The sequence below is a fragment of the Myotis daubentonii genome, chromosome 14 (genome assembly GCF_963259705.1).
Source record: "Myotis daubentonii chromosome 14, mMyoDau2.1, whole genome shotgun sequence".
NCBI classification, from domain to species: Eukaryota; Metazoa; Chordata; class Mammalia; order Chiroptera; family Vespertilionidae; genus Myotis; species Myotis daubentonii.
Window position 1 is genome coordinate 1246349 of NC_081853.1, and position 21555 is coordinate 1267903.

Consider the following 21555-nt stretch of genomic DNA (forward strand, 5'->3'; position numbering starts at 1 on the left):
GTTAAGGTATTACAAATGTGTCCTCATCCCCCCCATTAACCCCCAACCTCCCCCGCCCCCCGTGGTGATTCTTAATGAGTGAATCATGGCAATACCTTTCTTTGCATGAGTTCAATAAGACCAGTTTCCAATGGTGATTTTATTAACCAAGTCTTTGACTGGAGTGTCGTGTAAGAGAGTCATTTCTGGACTCTGGATGTCACCAGAAGACTTGAAGCCAATAAGAATGCCTTGGAGAAAGCATGGTACCTTGCTTAGCCACATGGTAGCCCTGAAAATGGATGGCGCTGGAGCATTGGGCCCATTCCCGTAGTCGCTGGTGGTCTGTCAGAAAGGGATGGGAGTAGTGAGGGTGCTTCTGCATCCCTGCCCACCCCGTCACGCATGCTACATCAAGACAAGTAGGAGGGCCACTGCGATGAGCCTTGAAGCCTAGCACATGGCCCCAGGGGAGCCACCGCAGGTGCAGAGCTTGGTGAGGAATTCGTCCACGTCTGCAGGTCTGCAGGTATTTTAATAGGCAGGTCTGATGGTAGCTGGATGGCTTGGCTTCTCTGCCCTGAGGGGCTCATTGAGACTCAATCATGAAATTCCAGCAAAGCAGATTTTATAAGAGCCTGTGCAGTCAATTGCTATTCTTATCGTTTTCATGCAAACCATCAGGCCAAATTGGAACTAGACTTAATGCAATAAATAAATTGGTCTTAACTTGGCTCTTTAATAAAAATAAGGGTGATTTTAGGGAAAAAATTTGTTTCAATAGGGAATTATTAAAACTGAAATGATTTTTCCCTTTCACCAGACCACTTATTATAATTCTTGCTATTCTAACTTTTGAAATTTTGTAAGACAGTTTGTCTCCACCAGATTACAAGAACTACTTGTACTCAGGGAATACCACTTCTAGACACCTCCTTCTGTGCACAGGCCTCATCATCCTTCTGACAGAAAGCAAGGATCTATTGGCCCTGGAAGAAAACCTTCTAAAAGATGACACTACACCTTTTCCACAAAGGAATTCAGAGCCGAGATCTTTGAGGGGATGTGGCAGGCAGTCAGACAGACATAAGCAGAGCAAGGATTATGGGCCAACAGGAGGAGACATGGACGGGGCCCTGAGATGTGCTTCTCACCACTCCAGCTGCTCTGAAGATGGCAATGGAGGAAACTGTGTAGACTCTCTCTTCCTCTCCCTTTCACTAAGAAAGCCAATAGTTTTAGGACAGCTAATGAAGATAGGATCGATTAATGTAAAAAGAAGAGGAGGGAATTTGTAGGAATCTGTGATCCATCTCCAGCAAAATCAACTTTTAATGGATATGGTTACTGAATTTCCCCAGGGAAAACAAAATATAGGGAGGAGGGAAGAAGATATAAGAACAAAGAACTATATATGTGAGCCAGCATCATGGTGTTAACCCCAGAGGTGCCCAGGATGAAATACCTCATGGCCTCCTCAACTAGACAGGGAGGGGAAACAACTAGAAAAGGCCTCAGCCCATTTTTAAAAATGGCCCAATGGGAGACACTAAGACCTAGGTGACATATGAGGAAAACTGTTAACCCCATAGTACTCAGCCAATGAGGAACCAGAGGGACTCTTGCACCTTAGGGATAAATAGCATGTAATTGCTGCTCCATGTGTGCCTATCCAACCGGATAGATGCTAGCTCTTGCAAGAACGTATTAAAAGTCTCGTTATCACCATACTTCTGTCTCCAAGTCCGTTATTTGAATTCAGACAGGTGAGCATTTCTCACAGCCAAAATAAATCTTGCCACTGTGCTTAAACTTCTCCCATGTAGGCGCCCTTTGAAATTCCTTTCTTGCACACTGAAAGAACCCATTTTCACTGGCAACATTTATACTGCTCAATCTTTAAGATAGGCCATAGTAACATCCAGGCACCCTCTATTAAATTCCTCATTGTTCACAACACACTATGAGATTTTTATTTTCTCTGGAGAACTCCATTCCACCATTATGTTTCTCTTACTTGCATTCACCTCCACACTTTCACATATCTGATCCAAAAGTGGGAGAGCATAGTGCTCATCCTGAAGTCACATTATTTAGATTTGTATTAGGTGTATGACTTTTCTGCACGTTAGTGCAGAGGGGATGTGTAAGGATTATATGAGTGAAAATATCTAAAGTGATTTTGTAACATGCTTTACCCCAGCCCAATTGCTTCCTTTATTAGCACAATGAGTTATGTTACTTATTTATGACACCTTCCTGGGAACTGCATTTGCAGTCCATGCTTAAGCACTTGCTAATGTTCCTTGCTGAATTAGTTGCCCTAGAACCCATCTCTGTTTCTGTATACACACTGATTAAATCAATAGATTTTTATTGAGTGCCTGCTATATGTACAGTTCCTGTCTTCATGGAGTTTAAGATAGCTGCTGAGAAATTGTGCCCTTTCCCAAGTAATGTAGGACCCCATTATAAAATGAAACCTTTTCTCTCTTTACAGTCTCCTTAGAGGACTGAACCCAGTGAAAACACTCTAAGACAGAGATGAAATAGAAGGATTTAGAATCAGACAGATGTATGTTCCAAGTGGGCTTCTACCACCTCCAGGCTCTGTAACCTTGGTAAGTTACTGAAGCCCTTGACTTCAATTTGGAAGCAAAACAGAAAAGCTAAATTATCCCAGTTTGAATCCCAGATTTACCGTGTGTTAGCTGTGACCTAATAGCAGAGTAGCTAATGAGCAAGTTCTGGAATTAACCTGTTGGGTTTGAATACAGAACTCTACCACTAGTTGCATGAACTCAAGCAAATTACATAATTTATTTGGACTTCAGATTCATCATCAGTAATATTACTTTCCCAATAGAATTTGAGGGAGTATTAAATGAGCTCATATATAAAAGTACCTGGAACACTATATATATGGTACTGTGGATGAAAAGGGGCCACATACTAACCTGACAAGTTCAGGGAAGGCTTCCATGGCAGCCTTGCAAACTCAGAGACCTAAAGTAACCACAAATGATGGTATCAAATTAAAACATTTTTAAACTAAAAGCAGTTTATGGCAGGTAGTCATGTCTTAGGCTGGTATCTTCCTCGACAAAGGTCAATCTTTACCTGAACTGAGCCTGTCTGTTGTCTTTTGCATCTATGATAATATTCCTTTGGAATGTCAGGGTAACCCCACTCTTTCCAGACCCCACAGACCACAACCAGGGCAGAGAACATAAACCTTTTTATTGTTTTATCATGTTAATTGTTGACTATTAACTATTCCATACCCACCTGTGTAAAAGAAGTATGTGTCTATCATTTTATTTTTGGTCCAATCCCAGAGGTCCCTCCACCCCGCTTGGTTTTCTCCCACCTCCCTAATCTATCACCAATGGATTTCATGTCACCCACTTATGTCTCCTCTTTTGATTGTAATGTATAAAATACGATGCAAAACTGCCATTGTCCTCAATCTATTGAGATTCTGCTTCCTGGCATTTGTACACAGTTTGGCTCAAATAAACTGAAAAATTGTTCATAGGTTTGAATATGTCTTACATTAATAGTATAATATTATGCACATAATAAATGTAAACAGTAATAATTGCTATTATCATTGTTATAACAAGAAGTATTGCTTTAGGTTGCCGGAAAGATAAAGCAAGGTAAACTGAATGAGCCTAGCATAGTTCCTGATGCGTAGTACTGAAGGTAACCAAAGTTTTGCCACTCTAAAGCAGCTTTCTGAAATATTAATTTTAAGCTGTTTATTAGGAAACAAGACTCAGAGACAGCCTTTGACCTCCAACCCTCTTTTCTGCCTGAGAGATTCAACAGAGAAACCTTTTAGTAAGGAGATCTTAGGTTGTTTGCCTTTCCTGACGTGAATTAAGTGTGGTAAACAGGAAGGCTTCAGGAATGTGCCAGTTAGCTAGATTGCCTGTGCCCCATAGTCATCTAGCAAGGATTTCCCTGCCAATTTTTCACTCTTTCTCAACTCCCTGTGAACTGGCCATTCTCACTTCTAAAATTTAATAGCCCAACCCCCACCCTGCTTTTCTCTTTGTCCAAAATATCTTATATACCCAGTGTTACCTCACTGTTTTTGGAATTTTCATGCTTATGTAAGTTTTCCATGCACATGCATTAAAACCTTGTTTCCTCCTCTTAATCTGTGTTTGTTAATTTGATTATTAGCCCAGCCTAGAAGAATTTAGACTGTGGGAGAAAAAGTAGCCCCCACAGTACACTGATGATAAATGTTTTACTACAATTCCTTCTAAACATGCAAATCGCCATTCTTAACCCTTTTATGGGTAATGGATCTGATAATCTAATGAAAGCTTGAGGCCCTATTTTTGGAAAAATGCAACTAGGTATATATGAAGAATATTTGCTTACAAGTTTAGGGGTTTAGAGATCTTTTTCATAGAGTTTAAGAGCAGCTAAGAACCCCAGATGTTGAATGTCAAATATGCAACTGGATTTGAGACAGAATTAATTTTATATCCAGGCAGAATTAAATTCACAAGTTTTGGTTCACCCAATTTATGCATGGCATTGATGTAAATGTATAGTAAGATAATATTCCTGCTCTCAAGAAATGTATACTCTTATTATAGAGGTAATATATCACATCATCAGAGTAAACATGTTTTATCTTGGTTTATAAAAACAGAGGACATTTCAGCGAAGTTTCATTTAAACTTAGACCTTTAGTAAGGATGGAATTTTGACAATCAGAGGCTTGGAAGAGCATTTGAGGAGAAGAAATTAGCCTGATTGAATGAAAGGTTTAAAATCAGAGTGTGGTTTAGAAAAGATAAGCCACTAAATTTGCTGGGGCAAATGCAATCTTTTCAAAGGCATAAGAAAATGGTAGAAATGTTGTCACATAAGTAGACCACTTTACCCTAATAATTCAAGAATACAAATCTATATTAGATTGTAAGTAACCAACTTTGAGTCTAGCTTGTGAAGCAAAAAGGAAAAAAAAGAAAGGTTTTATTCTTTTGAAAAAGACAGGGAGCTCATAAAATCAGAGTTAACGCTGAATTGGGGCAAGAAGTGGAGCACTGCTGGTACATGGGGATGGAGACAAATAAATGTGAGTTTCACAGCACTGCTGCCAGAATGAACCAGCCCTGGCTACACGCTGCTCTTGGAGATAAACCGGCTGGCTTAGTGGGAGTGAGGGCGGCCAGAGCTCTAAGTCTGCAGGCAATGGGGGGGAGAAATTCCTGGGAAAAGCAGGAGCACTGCCACTAAAACAAAAAAAGGAAATCAATGGTGGACAATTAAAAACAGCAGCTGTGATACAAACAGGAGTGATGTCAGGGAAATGGCAGTATGAGAGATCCCTTTGCTCTCTCCACCTGACATTTCAACCATTGGAGCAGCTATAACTTTCAAAGAGGAAGGGAGAGGGAGAATCAAGCCTACAACCCGGGCATGTTCTCTGACTGGAAATCGAACCATAGGTTGATGCTCAACTACTGAGCTACATCGGATAGGCCTCGCCTTCAATTTTATTTTATTTTATTTCTTGACTAGAGACCCGGTGCACAAAATTCATGCACTGGGGAAGGGTGTCCCTCAGCCCAGCCTTCACTCTCTCCAGTCTGGGATCCCTCTCACAATCTGGGACTGCTGGTTCTCAACCGCTTGCCAACCTGCCAGCCTGATCACCCCCTAATCACTCCCCTGCCAGCCTGACTGATGCCTAACTGCTCCCCTGCCGGCCCAGTCGCCCCCAACTGCCCTCCCCTGCAGACCTGGTCCCCCCCAACTGCCCTTCCCTGCATGCCTGGTCACCCCTAACTGCCCTCCCTACCCTGCAGGCCTGGTTCCGCCCCCAAAAAATGCCCTCCCCTGCTGACCTGTTTGCCCCTAACTGCCCTCCCCTGCAGGCCTGATCACCCTTAACTGCCCTCCCCTGCTGGCCTGATCACCCACAACTGCCCTCCCCTGCTGGCCATCTTGTGCCTACATGGGGGCAGCCATCTTGTGTGAGGGTATGATGGTCAATTTGCATATTACATCTTTATTATATAGGATTAATCCTCACCTGAGGATATATTTCCATTGATTCCTTTTTTAGAGTGGAAGGGAGGGGGAGAGACAAAGAGAAAGAAACATTGATGTGAGAGAAACACATCAATTGGTTACATCCACACGTGCTCCCTGACCAGGGCTGAGGATTGAGCCTGAAATCTAAGTACATGCCCTTGACTGGAATCAAACCTGGGACCCTTCAGTCTGCATACTGATGTTCTATCTACTGAGCCAAACCAGCTAGGGCTCACATTCATTTTTACATGATAGCCTTGCTGGATAGAGTTGTCTTGAATTCAGGTCCTTGTTTTACATGACTGTGAGTACTTCATGCCAATCCCTTCTGGTCTGATGTTTTTTTTGTTGAGAAGTCAGCTGATAGTTTAATATGAACTTCCTTTTCAGTAACTTCCTGTCTCTCTCTTGCTGCCTTTAATATTCTTTGTCTTTAATCTTTGTCGTTTTCACTATGATGTGTCTTGGTATGAGTCTCTTTGAGTTCCTCTTGATTGGGACTGTATGTGCTTCCAAAGGTTGTTATCTTCATTTTAAAACATATTTTTATTGATTTCAGAGAGGAAGGGAGAGGGAAAGAGAGATAGAAACATCAATGATGAGAGTTATTGATCAGTTGCCTCCTGCATGCCCCCCACTGGGGACTGAGCCCACAACCCGGGCCTGTGCCCTGACCGGAATCAAACCCAGGACCCTTCAGTCCGCAGGCCGACACTCTCTCCACCGAGAAAAACCGGCGAGGGCCCTGTGTAACATTTTCCTTCACCCATTTAGGGAAGTTTTCTGTCGTTATTTTATCAAGCAGATTCTCTATTCATTGCTCTATTTCTTCTCCTTCTGGTACTCCTAAGATGCAGATGTTGTCCCAAAGTTCCCTTAAACCAGTGGTCGGTAAACTCATCAGTCAACAGAGCCAAATATCAACAGTACAATGATTGAAATTTCTTTTGAGAGCCAAATTTTTTAAACTTAAACTATATAGGTGGGTACATTGTTATTAACTTAATTAGGGTCCTCCTAAGCTGGCCTTTGCTAAAAACATCCTCAATCTGATTGAGGTACGTTCGCTGAGGTCGACCCCTTCCAACTCTCCCATCCACACCCGTCTTGTAGACTTGTTTCGTCTGTCTCCTTTCGTTCATCCTCTCTATATATCCAAACCATCCCAACATACCTTTCTCAATCCTCGACACTACATCTTCTATCACTCCACAACGTTCCCTAAAATTAATTTAATAAACTAAATTAAAGTTTTAAGTCTTAGTTAAACTATAGGTACGTTGAATAAAACTTGATATTGTACTTAATAACGATATTATTTATTGATAAAATTAAATTCCTTACAATTTACCTTACAATATCCATAAAATTAAATCATGACAATGACTGACAAACACTAATGTGAACAATGGCCTTGCATCTCCTTGGAAAGTTTGTTTAAGTCAGGTTTGTATGTTGTTGTGTTTAATTTTAGGCACGATTCCAGGTTCTCATCAATAAGACGACTTCTCAATTTACTCTTGATAAGGTTCATGCTTGAAAATGATTCTTCACATAAATATGTAGACCCAAAAAAGGAAAGAACAGCAAATGCTAGTTTTTTCAGTTGATTATATGAGTCAGGAATACTATTCCAGGTGTTAAAAATCTACATATCTTCCTTCTCCAGGTCTTTCAAAGCAGACCACTTGTGCTGCGAACTAAGTTCATATTTGTTTTTCTCCAATATTTCTATATCAGCACAAAGATGTTCAAATTTCGAGCTCCACAGTTCTTTGCTTTTTAAATCCAGCAATTGCACTTCAAAGTTGCCAATGTCAATATTAAAGGGAGAAAAATTTAATTCTGTTACAGTAGCATTGAGAGGTTTTTTAACAAAGGCTAATGTCGCTTTGCTGTTTCTGAATTCCTGGAACCTGTTGAGAAAAGCTTCCCTCATACTTAAAAGTGTTGTTTTGAAATAGCAACTGTCAATATCAGAATTATTTTCTTGGCGATGTTTCCACAGGCTTGGAAAGTGAATCAAAGTTTCTCTTTTGAAATCTTGAGCAAAAAGAGATAATTTGTTTTCGAATGAAATAACTTCTTCTAACATAGAAAAAACTGTGTTTCCTTTAAGCTGATTTAGATGAGATGCAACGTCTACCATGAAGTAAAATTTTTGGATCTACTGATCGTTCGTTAGTTCTGGACAGTGAACACCCTTCTCAAGGAGAAATGCTTTAATTTCTGTTAATAAGGAAGCGAAACGTTTCAAAACGTTTCCTCTTGAAAACCAACGTACCTTGTTATGAAGCAGCAGATCTGCGTATTCACTCTCCATTTCAACTAAAAATTCTTTAAATTGGCGATGATTAAGAGCTTTAGCTATAATGGAGTTGATAATCTTAATCACCAATTCCATAACTTTGCAAATTTCTTCTGGAAATGTCTGCGCACAAAGCACTTCTTGATGAATGATGCAATGGTAAGAAAGTATCTCACAATTAATTTTTTCTTTCAAAATAGCAACAAACCCGTTTCTTACACTAGTCATACTTTTCAGCCCGTCTGTTGAAATTGAGACAATTTTATCGAGTGGAATATGATATTTTTCAATGCACTCAATTATAGCATTTGCTATATCCTCTCCACGTGTTTGACCTTTGAGTGGCAATAATCCTAAAAGTTCTTCTTTAGGACCTGTAGACGAAATAAATCATACAGAAAGTGAAACTTGCGCTGTATCATTTATGTCACAAGACTCGTCAACTGCTATTGATAAAGCTGAAACCAATTTAAGATCTTTGACTTGCTGGTTGGTTACATTCAAAGACATTTTGACTGTTCTTTCACTGTTTTAGCAGACAATGGTAACTCTTTAACTTTTTTTAGAATATCTGCTTTGTTCTTAAAATCCCAAAATAGCTCTTCGGATGCATTTATAAAACAACTTTTTTATGTATTCGCCGTCTGTATATGGTTTTCCTCTCTTAGCAATCTCTTGACTAACCACAAAACTTGCAATATTAACATTGTTGGAAGATTGCATCCAGTAATTAAATACAGAACTTGATTTTTCTTGACTCTTCTGAAGTTCCTCAACTGCTTTCTCCCTTGCATCACCGACAGGATATTTAGTACTAAATGACACGTGTTCAGTTGTAAAGTGTCTCTCCAAATTTGATTTCTTGTTATGCGCCAATTTTTCCTGACAAATAAGACAGGTTGGAAGGCCATTTAAGTGTTGAATAAACACGAAAGTCTCGGTCCATTCAACTTTAAATTCACCGTCTTCCATTTTTCTTTGCTTCTCCTTTGTAGCCATGTCAAACAGGGCACCTAAAAAAATGTTTCATTTTATAATAATAAAGCCACCAACACAAAATAATTACAATTCTTAAGTTGATGACAAAGATACCTGTAGGGTTTGCAGCTCGTTGGAAAAATACAGGTAACTTTATGCTTCGAGTAGGTACTTTTGTCACCCATGCGTGATTTGCGGATGCGACTAGCACTAACCACTGCACAATGAGACTGCTGAATGGCTCATTAAACTCATGCATGAATCGCGTGTGCCTCCCCCGCGCTGCGTATACCATGGCCCGTCTGTACCGTATCTCCCGTCACCCAACCGACCGACACCCCCCACTTCTTCTAACACCACTTCTTCAAAATAGATTTGCCCAGGCCGAAAACCGACTTCTGCGCATGGGCCACGAAGTTTCAATAGCACTGTACATGTGCACCCACACATGATATTTTGTGGAAGAGCCACACTCAAGGGGCCAAAGAGCCGCATGTGGCTTGCGAGCCGTGGTTTGCCGAACACTGCCTTAAACCATCCTCCTGCTTTTTCATTCTTTTTTATTTTAGCTGCTTTAATTGGGTGTTTTTTCCTACCTTTTCTTCCAAATCTCCGATTTGATCCTTTGCTTCATCCAACCTATTTTTAATTCCTTCCTGTGTATTCTTTATGTCAGATATAGTCTTGAATTCCGACTAGTTTTTATTCATGGTTTCTATTTCCTTTTTCATGCCGTTGTCATTCCCACTAAGTTCCTCGTAATTCTCATTAAGTTCCTTGAGTATCTTTATGACCATTACTTTGAACTGTATATCTAAAAAATTACTTTCTTTCATTTGTTTTAGCTCTTTTTCTGGAAATTCCACTGTTTCTTTCATTGGGCCCTGTTTCTTCATTTCCACATTTTGGCTCTCTCTTTGTGTTTGTTTCTATGTATTAGATAGAACTGCTATGGCTTCCAGTCTTCCTGAGGTGGAGTTACTGGGGCCCAATGACATAGTCTCCTTGATCTTCTGAGTTGGATGCTCTATGGATGTCCCTTGTGTGGATTTTGTGGTTCCTTCTGTTATAATTGGGTCTTGATTGCTATTGGCCCATTCCTGTGTGGGATCAATCCTCAGTCTGCCTGACTGTGAGGTTCAATTCTGACCACATCTTGCAAGTTATTGTACAGGTGACAGGCAAAGCAGCTGCTCCCAATGTTTCCAACTAGGAAGAATCCCCACCTCTCCCAGCACATGATCCCAGACAAAGACTTTAAAACAATGGCTCTGTGAAATATTAAATTATTTTCTTGTCTTACATTTTCTTTATTACTACCTTTATTGCGACTATCCCAGCCACTGCTGCTGCTGCTGCTGCTGCTGCTCTGCACAACCTTGGGAGACTTCGCTCCCCTTGGCACTCCCCCACCTTCCCACAGCACAGTGCACTGTGGACCCTGGCCTGGAATTGGCTTGGCCCTGTTACCTGTAAGCTGACCCTAACTTCTGAGTTAGGCCTAGCAGTGCTCAATACTCTGTGTCCCTGCCATTACATCCATTCCCCTAGAATGAGTTGTTTAAATTTCAAAACCCCTGCCCAAACTACTGCAATTCATATTAAAACATCTTTTCAAGTCAACCTCTCTTCAAACCCTGTGTCTTGGCCTTTTTCCTCTCCATTTTACGTAGATAAAGAAGATATTCATTACAGAAAACAAACTGCTGGTAGCCAGAGAGGAGGGGGATGGGGGGGGGGGGATGGGTGAAAAGGTGAAGGGAGTAAAGAGTACAAATTTGCAGTTATAAAATAGTCACTAGGATGTAGGAATATAGTCAACTATATTGGAATAATGCTGTATGGTTCCAGGTGGACACTAGGCTTATTAGGTAATCAGTTTGTAAGTTATATACATGTCTAATCACTATGTTGTATGCCTAAAACTAATATAATAGTATATGTCAACTGTAATTGTAAAAATACTGTATAATAAAAGCCCAGCAACCAAAACAGTGAAACAACCAGAGACCAGAAAAACCATGGGCCTTAGCCCAGGCTGGCCCCGCCCCCCAGCGGTGACTCCTACCTTGATTGGGGCCATGACTAGCATGCAAACTACCCACGGCCCCTCTCCCTGGCCAGCACCATCCCCCAGCGGGGACCCCCACTCTGATCTGGGGCCCCCATCAGGGCAGGCCAGTTGGCCCTCACCCATGCACTGGGCCTCTATCCTATATAATACAAGGGTAATATGCAAATTGACCCTAAAGGTGGAATGACCAGAACGACCGCTGGACCAGTCACTATGAGGTGCACTGATTACCTCTTAGTCCCTTTCCCCAGCTGGCAGGCTCCAATCACCTGATGGCGAATGGGGAACCAGGGGTGGGTGGTGACGGAGGGGCAGGGCCGGTTGCTGGCAGCTGGGGAAGATGGCCCTGATCGCAGGCCAGGCCTAGGGACCGTACCCGCACACGAATTTCATGCGCTGCACTTCTAGTAGAAATATAAAACCCTACCCACCACCACTCCAACCCAACCCACCAAAAGATCCTGAGACCCCAAAATTAGACCACTGATTCAGGCTTCATTCACACCTTCTCCTTCCCGTTGAACTCCGCGTCTCAGAGCAGGCAAGTGCGGTACAGATGGATGCTCAAACGAAAGCTCAGAGAAGTCACTCCTTTGAGGTCCTGTGGCCCATCCAGGCAGGGAAACTGATCACCAAATGCCAAGCACCAGACTCTGTCCCTTCCTCACCTGCGGCCTCAGCTAAAGGCAGGCACTCCCCGTGGCAGGATACACGGAGAGCCATCTGGAATCTTCACAGAGATGGGAATGCTCAGGAGGCCAAGATAATAGAAACCTGAGGACCCAAATGCTGGGGCCCATGCCACCAGGGCCCGCTCAGCACAAGGCCCAGGGGAGCTTGGACCAAGTTCTGGTCCAATTCCTAACCTGGTCGCAACCTGCCATCCCAGGCTGCAGCGTGCGCAGGAGTGTGTAATCGTGGGAGGTGCTCTGGAGGTGGAGGGCTCACCCCAACCCCTAGGCCTCAGCGGTTCTCCATTTGCTCGCCCTTCCCCCAGGTGTTCAGCCCCAGCTGTGCCAGCAAAGCCCCTTTGCTGAGGTGGGTTCACAGGGACAGGCCGGGGGAGGGGTGGCTGTCCCCTGGCCTCCACTGCGGCTGTTTGCACACATGTAATTAACTCCAATTATCCCGGGCTTTCTGTTTGCTGACTCTGGGCCTGGGAGCTGTGCCCAAGGTGAACATGCCCATGGAGCCACTGCTTTGCCGAATGAGCCCTCTCACCGGGCCAGGAAGCTCTATCCCCGTCCACAGCAGCCTGTGTCGTGTGTCTGTCTCGCCCTGTGCATCTCTCTCCCTGTTCCTTGCTCTCTGATCCTGTTTACTCATTCCCCATGTCTCACTGGGCCTTTTGTCTCTGTCTCTCATCAGATCTCTGTCCGTGGAGAACACCCCTGCTGCCCCTGCAAAGGAACACACATCAGCAGAATCCACCTTTTCAATAAAAAACGACAAGTGGGAAACAGAGTGAATTAAAAAGCATTAACTTAAAAACAATCCATGTGTCTGCAAATGCGTTCCGAATGGCAGCACTTTGGCAGGGGTGGCAGAGGCGGGCGTGTTGGCCACATGTCCTGGAGTCTCTGACACAAAGTGTCACTATGGACACCTCCCACCAGCCAGCTGGGATGGTGGGGTCTGGAGAAGAAACTTAGTCTATACTCACCATCGTGGACCCCAACCTGATTCTGTAGACCCTTTCCCCTGTTCTGGCATCTGCTGGTCCTTTTATTCCCCCAGTACCTCCAAACCTTCTTATGCTGATCCCAACTCTCCTTCTGCACCAGCCTTCCCCCGCCACACACACATACAAACTTCACCCTCTCCCTCTTCTAACCCCCAGTGTCTACCCCATACTTCTTCCTGCCCTGCCCTGCCCTGCCCCACCTCCATTCTGCCCTCCTGCCCCAGACCACCCAACAGCCCTGGCTCTGGGAGAAATGGTTAGAACAAAGCTTTCCTTGGCCAGAAGAGACTCTCCAGGAAGCTGCATGCAGAAAGGTGCTCCCAGTCCTGTACTTGCAACTGTTATCCTGCCAGATGCCAATCAGAAATTGTGTCTCTGGAGACAGAGGGAGCAGAAGTGGGCTGCCGTCCTTTGAAGCCCCTCATCAGGAGGAAACTCTCCCCCTCAAAAAAAGTTCACCCTGCTGCCTCCCTTATCACTTTCAGCAGCCCTCCTTTGCCCCTTTCCCTGGAAGTGGAAGGCTTGGAGCACACCCTATGTAATAAAAAGCTAATATGCAAATAGACCAAACAGCAGAACAACCGGAACAACCAAACAATGGAACAACTGGTCGCTATGACATGTGCTGACCACAGGGGGCGTGTACAGAACATGGCGGGAGTTGACTGCAGTGGGATGGTGGAGCAGGAGAGCAGGGGTGCCAGACCAAGGCAGGGTGCCAGTCACTGTCATCGGGGTGAGCCTCTGGTGGTTACTGAAAATTCTTTGCTCCCATGTGCCATGGTCCTGCCTGGCACTCACACCTGCTGCCGGCGCCAGCCCCACTCACACCCACAACCAGCATCAGAGTCACTGCCGGTGCCTGGCGCCAGTCCCGATCACTCAGCGCCATCAGCAGGTGCAAGCAGCAGCTGCCAGCCCGATCGCCTCTGAGGGCTTTTCCACCGCCCCCTGCCCCCACACCTGGCTCCTGAGGGGCAATTGCTGCTGGCGCTGTCAGCGAGTGTATGCAGGGCCAGCACCATCAGCATGTGGGAGCAGCAGGACCAGGGCTGCTGGCAGACAGGGGACTGGACTGGGGGCTGTAGCGGAGGGGCTGGGCAAGGGTGCAGAGGATGGGCCCAGCCAGATCCACCTGGTGCCCACCGCAGCCTCACAGCCCACAGTTCCTTTCTAGGTGCATGAATTCGTGCACTGGGCCCCTAGTCTATATATATAAAAGAGTAATATGCAAACTGACAGAATGGCGAAATGACCAGAACATCCATTTGACCAGTCCTATGAGGTGCACCGACCACCTCCTGGTCCCTCCCGCAAGCCAGCAGGCTCTGATCCCCCAATGGCAAATGGGCAACCAAGGGTGGGAGGGAGGGGAGGGGACCTGGCTGCCGGCAGCCAGGAAAGGTGGCCCTGATTACAGGCTAGGCCTAGGGACTGTACCCGCGCATTAATTTAATGTGCCAGGCCTCTACTAAATAAAATGAAAAGAAACTCATCATTAACTTCATTAACTGACCGTCTATGGTTCTGAAATCCCTTTGTGATCCTTTCAGACGTCTAAATTCATTTCCAGAGCCTCCTAACTACTTGCAAAGTATTGTATGAATTTACTGTCGCTTACACATCTGATTATTTCAAAGTCTTGGGGTCTCTATGGTTATGGAATAGATTCTGCCTGATTATTTTAACTTCACAGTCAAACAAGCTTGCTGCTTAGTTACTACACTGTATCAACAGAACAGAGGCTGTTTTGTTTCATTTTGTTAATATGTTTTGCTTACCCAGCCTACTCTTCTTCCATTTCCCTGAATGCACCTTGTTCCAGAAAAGGACAATTAATTTTTCAAAGATTTAATTTTTGATCACCCAATCTAAAGTTCTCCTCTCCTTTCAGCATTGATAGTCTTTTTTTCAATCCCGCATTTTTTTCCTTCATAGCATTTATCACAATTTGTAATTTTGAATGACTAGCTGTTATTCTTTGGAAGTCTACCTTTTCCAATAAAAAGTAGGTTTTATGAAAACAGCACTTTGCCTATTCTGTCTGCTGCCATATCCCTAGTGCCTAACCGTATAGCTGGCACATAGCAGGTGCTCAAGAAATCTACTGAAGGAATGAGTGAATGAAACCACATACCTTCCTCTGCCATCAGCATCATTCTCCTTACTCTCCTTTCTCTCCCCACTTTCCTTTCCTCTCACTTTTCTTGCTATAGTCTTTCTCTTCCATCTACTACCCTCTTTCACTCCACTATCTTAATTCCATTCATTCAACCAACCAACAATTCTGAAGACCAACTCTATTTAAGGCATTAAACTTGATGCTGAGAAAGACAAAAGTAGACACAGACCCTTCATGAGGACCCTACAATCTTCATGTTTGTGTTTTATATCAGAGCTCATGAACTTCCCAGATTCCCAGAACAATGATTTGTTACCAGTTTCCCCAAACAGTGTCAACACCAAATAATTGAGCCTGTCAACCCCTCCCCCAACAACACACTCATAACTGCCAATTGCTGGGTGCTTTTGGTGGAGTGAGTACACAATATGATTGCGCCCTCAAGTGCAGAGCTCCAGTGATCACTGGCAGTATAAGAACAAGGCCCTGACAAGGCCACTGAAGAGACATGCTCCATGTGACTATGTGTCCTGCTCCCTGTGGCCCCAGTAAATTCTCCTAACTTCCTGCTATCATATTGAACTTACAACAATCTATATACTCCATGGGGCACTTCAGCTCTTCTCTCTCCCTGTGAGCAGAACCCCAGTTTCTATCCTGGTTGGATGCACTACCTTGTCCTCTATACTTGGCTAATTTCATTTCCTTATCTGCTCACAGCCCATTTTTCTAAAAACTGCCTCAAAGCAGAGACAGACCTAGGTGGTCATGTTTGAGAGAGAGAGAAATGCCACATACCCTTGCTTCTGTGGCCCTTGATGGCCAGATCACGAGTGTTATCTCTATCCAAAAAGAACTGATTCAAAGTTAAGCTGGGAATCAATTCACAGGCTGAGACAGCCAATCAATCAATCTCTCTCTCTTTCTCTCTTTTTCTTACTCTAAAAACTTGAATTAGAAAACATAGGAAACAGCATAATTGATTTGGGCTTGTAAGATTGTTCAACACAACCTCAGAGTTGGGCCATGTGCAAATAGAGAATGCTTGTGTGGACGAAAGGGGCCACGTGTTAACCTGACAGGTTCAGGGAAGTGCCTGCATGGTGGTCTTGCAGACTCAGAGACCTGAAGTCACCACAAAGGATGGTCTGAAATTAAACTTTAACTAAAGCAGTTATGATGGGCAGTCACCTCCTAGGCCAGGGGTGGGCAAACTTTTTGACTCGAGGGCCACAATGGGTTCTTAAACTGGACCGGAGGGCCGGGACAAAAGCATGGATGGAGTGTTTGTGTGAACTAATATAAATTCAAAGTAAACATCATTACATAAAAGGGTACGGTCTTTTTTTTCAATAGTTTTATTCATTTCAAACGGGCCGGATCCGGCCCGCGGGCCGTAGTTTGCCCACGGCTGACCTAGGCCGGTATCTTCACTGACAAGGTCAACCTTTACCTTAACTGAGCCTGTCTTTTTGCATCTATAATAACATATACTTTGAAATGTCTGGGTAACTTGTAACTTCCCTTTTTTTGGACCCCTTGGGGCACAACCTAATGTGCTGGGCGCCAGGAGAGAGACCACAAATTCCTTCATTGTTATCATGTTAATTGTTCCTGCACCCACCTAAGTATGTGTCTATCATTTTACTTTTTATGCAATCCCAGGGGTACCCCCACCCCCGCTTTGCTTTCTCCTGCCTCTCTAGTCTATCACCAGTGAATTTCATGTAACCCACCTATATCCGTCCCTTCCTTTGATTGCGATGTATAAATACAGATGTAACCCGCCATTCTCCGGAGCATTATCTCAACTTGTTGAGGTTCTGCTTCCCGGCATATGTCGACAGTTTCACTCAAATAAACTCACAGAATTTCTTTACAGGTTTCAGTGGAGTTTGCGCTAACACTTTCTAAGGTGACATAGAATCGGAGGGGCACGGCGAGAAGCAGAACGCCAGAGGCCATCAGGGATGAAAGAACAGCTTTGGCCTAGCAGCTTCCAGAGCTTGTTCTCACAATGGCCAGCACGACCCGATCCCCGTGCTCCTGTCTCCCTGCGCCCTTGGGGAGTGGAGTTCCTTTTCCTTGAAGCCTCGGGCATTAACCCAAGCACCTCTTTCTACAGAGCTCCTTTCAATTCTTGTCATATTTACCTTTCTATGGGAGTCTGCTCTTGCACTCAAATTTCCCTGGTTAGGATGTGAGCTCAGTCTTCCACCCCCTGAAGAAGCTGCCGTAGCTCACCTGTCAGGAAACGACCTGTAGACTGACCTACCTGTGTGCCCTCCACGGGCTTCAGCTGTCACCCAGCACTGCAATCACGCTCCCCCTCCCCCAAGGCCTGCATCTAATTACAGCACGAGTTCTAAAACCCCTTTGTAGCTAATGACTTTTAAACACATTATAATAGTGATACCATTGGCTACAGGATATCTATGATAATGATATCTAGATATATGTTCCATTTTGCGTGCATTACTTCACCTGTGGCAACCCAAAGAACCATAGTAATAAGCATGTTTATCTCTGGTGTCAGGGCCAATCTTTCCTCTGTCTCTCCTTGCCAGGGATAGAGGTGAAAAAATCTTCTTTTAAAATGCAGTTTGTTCAAGTTTATAGAAAGTGTTCACAGCCAATAGAAACAAAGAAAAACCGTTCACTGTGATGGATAGCACTGATTTCAGTTCAAAGACCTCATGTTTGTTTGTTTGTTTAGAAAAATATTTTTATTCATTTCAGAGAGGAAGGAAGAGGGAGGGAGAGATAGAAACATCAATAATGAGAGAGAATTATTGATTGGCTGCCTCCTTAATGCCCCAACTGGGGATTGAGCCCCAACCCAGCAGGAATTCTACTGGGACCTCTTGATTCATAGATAGTTGCTCAACCACTGAATTACACCGACTGGGTCAAAGACTTCATGTTTAATAAAATTCTTGAATAAAGTATAAAATAGCAGATTAAATGCAGGCAACACATACCAAAAAAAAAACAAAAAACCCAACAACAAGTAGTTACCTAATACTAATCTAAAGCCAGGAAACTTTACTTTATTCTTGTATTCAATGGATCTAAGAGGGGTAGTGAGGAAGGCATTTACTCAGCTGGTTTTCAGCCTAAAAGAAAGACAAGAAGGTAATGGGAAAAAATAAATAAAATAAAATAAATAAAATAAAATAAAGTAAAGGAAAAAAATAAAATAAAGACAAGGGGCTCGTCTGTAATCACAAGGTTGCTGTGACTCCCTTTGAGGGTTGTTTACTTCTAGTCACACCCCTGAACAGTCTGCAATAGGCTCAGAGGGTATCTGAGGAGGCAACTTGGCAGATTATTTAAATCCTCAGTTTAGGAATTCAAACAGATTAGGATTATGGAAGACAGTTTTAGCCACTCAGCAGAAAGGAAAATGCAATATTTAAAAGAACAGAAATAATGCAGCAGAGATATCCACTGTGGGATATCTGCCCAGCTCTCTCAGATTCCCCGCTCCAAAAACTCCTCCCCGAATACATAGGGCCGGAGCCGAGTGTCCTGGGCTCATGCCTGCTCCCGCGCTCATTAGCTGTCATACGGATCATCTTTCACTCGGTAGTTTTGCCTTTACATTCTCAGGGTTGCTGTGAGGGTTAAAGAAGATAATGCTGAGACCAGCGCCTGACATTAGCACATAATCCATGTCAGCCATGGTCCCTCAGCGCCATGCTTGGCCTAACTGGCTCCGCTGGAACCAGCAGATCTCTCCCTGGGCTTCGGGTTGGGATCAGTTAGTCTTTACGTGGGGCTGGACCTGCAGCTTGAAACCTTGGTACTTTGCTTTGAGGTCTGAGGAGCAGAGAATGAGTTTTAAAAGAGGAAAAACCAGCCTGAGTGGGAGAAAGTCCAACCTGGTTCCCCATCATTTCTCTTTCCTGCTTCAGGTTCTGGCTGAGTCTGCTGGCCTGTCTGCCCTGTTTCCATGGGACAGCAGTTTGGTTTTCTTTTAAAGTGCCCTTTGCATTTAGACTAACTCCAGAGGCCTTTTATTTGCAGTCGAGAATCTTATCCTAGAAAAAAAGATGAAATGTGCTGAACAAGAAAAAGCAGAAGATGCGGACTTGAAAATCCCTGTGATTATCAGAGTGCAATGGGCGGAAATGTCCCAAGTGAATGGCAACATCTTCCCTTTGTCTAATGAATGAGTATTGGGTATCTTTCCCAGAAACTGTATCCACCTGCTTCTGCCCCCGCCCCCCTTGCATTTGATCCTTTTTGATTCAAAGGTTTTATTCCAGGGTTTTGTTAAAGAAAATAAAGGTACATAGCAGGTGGGTCCAGGGTGATTTGCAACCAGAGGCTGAAGTCTTTAAAAGGAAATGTTGTTAGTTTTAAGTGTCAAAATAAAAACATAGACCAGAAATGTTTGTCTCTCTCCCTACCTCAACTCCACAATGTCATGGATATAACAATACAAAAAGAATTTCCCTCTGCCCCAAATGAAAACGAAAAGGGATTTGGGAACCTGAGTCCTTATTCAGGCTCTTTTACCCTTGAATAAGTCACTTTCCTTTAAGGATCCCAAGAATCTATTCCCTTCAGTCCAGACATTGTTCAGGCGAAGAGGGCCTCATGCCTAGATGATAACATTTTCATTTAGTTCAGTGCCTCCCATTAATTGTGACTGTACTTCTCAGAAGAATTGTGCTGGCAAAATATAAGAGAGATTCTCAAAAAATGGATCCAGTGTTGGAGGTTTTATCATTTGGTCTTTGTGTCAGCAGTACAAAGACCCACCTCCAAGAGATCCCAAGGGCCCTTGAGCCAGCTGGGTGGGGAGGGGACGCAGACACAGCTCATGCCCTCAGTATAGACCTGGCTGGAACGTCTCTATGGGGTGAGGTGGGCACACTCCCATACAAATGACATTCTGGAAAAACAACCTACCTGGATTGAAGTAAAAAATAATATTTAATAAATCCTGGTCTCCCCACGTGATGGCATTCTTGTACTTCTGGTATAGAGGGTACAGCATGTCCTCCCACGCCAACCCTGTTGGAGTCATGCTGTTCTGGAAAAGAGGAAACCATCGGAGCAGCTGAAGCAAAGCAAATCCATCTTGTCCACTGAGAAACAACGTAGAGGTGCTGGGCCCCTCTCCCCCCAAAAGCAAATAGAGGCGAGGTCCTGCTGACTTCGAGGCACAGCACAGAGCGAAACAAGGCGTGGGTGGCAGGGTTGTAAATGTGCCCATGGACACTGGACGGTCCAGGAACTGGTAGTTGGGACATGATTTCTACTTAGAAAATCAGGCCCCAGAATGAGCCTCTTTCTCATGCTTCATCCTGACCTCTGCAGTGAAGGAGCAGAATAGGAATAACAGCATTACGGCAGCTTAAGGAAAAACACACATTTCTTGTCTTAAAATAATAATTTAATTTAAAAAATAAAAGCAACACATTCACAGACTAAATATTCCAACAGCATACAAAGATCTAAAATACACTAAAAAGCACTCACCCTCCATCCTCCTACAATTCCCATTTCCCCTTTCCCTAGAAGTATCCACAATTAACAATTAATGGTCGCTTGGTGTTTTTCTGGAAATTTCTAAGTCATAAAAGGAATCATACCCTACAATATCATGCTCTGTTCTATTTTAATTTTTTTCACTTAATACTGTTTAGAGATCTTATTTATCTTACTTATAAATTTACCTAAATCTCTTTTTTTTGTTTTGTTTTGTTGTTGTTAACCCTCACCCAAGGATATTTTTCCATTGGTTTTTAGAGAGAGTGGAAGAGAGAGGGAAAGACAGAGAGAAACATCAAAGTGAGAGAAACACATTGATTGGTTGCCTCCTGCAGGGGCCCTGACTAGGGCCTGGGGTAGAGAGGAGCCTGCAACCCAGGTACATGCCCTTGACTGGAATCGAACCCGGACCCTTTGGTCTGCAGGGTGACACTATCCACTGAGCAAAACCAGCTAGGGCTACCTAATTCTTTTTAATAGGATTATTTTTGACTAGTTCCCATTATTTGCTGGGATAAAAAATGAGGCCGCGTACAGCCTTGTACAAATATCTGTGTACTAGGTAAATATACCCGCGGCGATCCCAGGGACAGTCCCCAGGGGATTCTGAAGCACTGGATACTCTCGGAGTTCCAACATGACAGGACTCAGAAATGCAGCGCTATAGTCCTGAAGGGAAACTCCGCTGAAGCTTTAGATTCAATAACCCCCTGGGCTTCTCCTGAGCAGACAAATATCCCACAATTCTCCAAACACTGTTCCCTGGCTCCTCCCATCCTTACTTGTCGATTTCCAAATCAGCACACTGACTGTCCGGAAAAGACAAAATTCCAAATTTT

The 21555-nt window shown here is 43.8% G+C and overlaps 1 protein-coding gene across 2 annotated transcripts in view; it reads right to left on the reverse strand.

Moving 5' to 3' along the window:
• GXYLT2 (glucoside xylosyltransferase 2) overlaps nt 1–21555 on the reverse strand; it is a 155166-nt gene that overhangs the window by 44877 nt on the left and 88734 nt on the right. Inside the window, exon 5 of one of the 2 annotated variants that reach the window (XM_059662950.1) lies at nt 20132–20255. The exons of the other annotated variant lie outside the window; for it this stretch is intronic. Within the exon in view, the coding sequence (XP_059518933.1) occupies nt 20132–20255 (124 nt within the window). The remainder of the gene's footprint in view (nt 1–20131; nt 20256–21555) is intronic. 2 annotated transcript variants of the gene reach the window in all.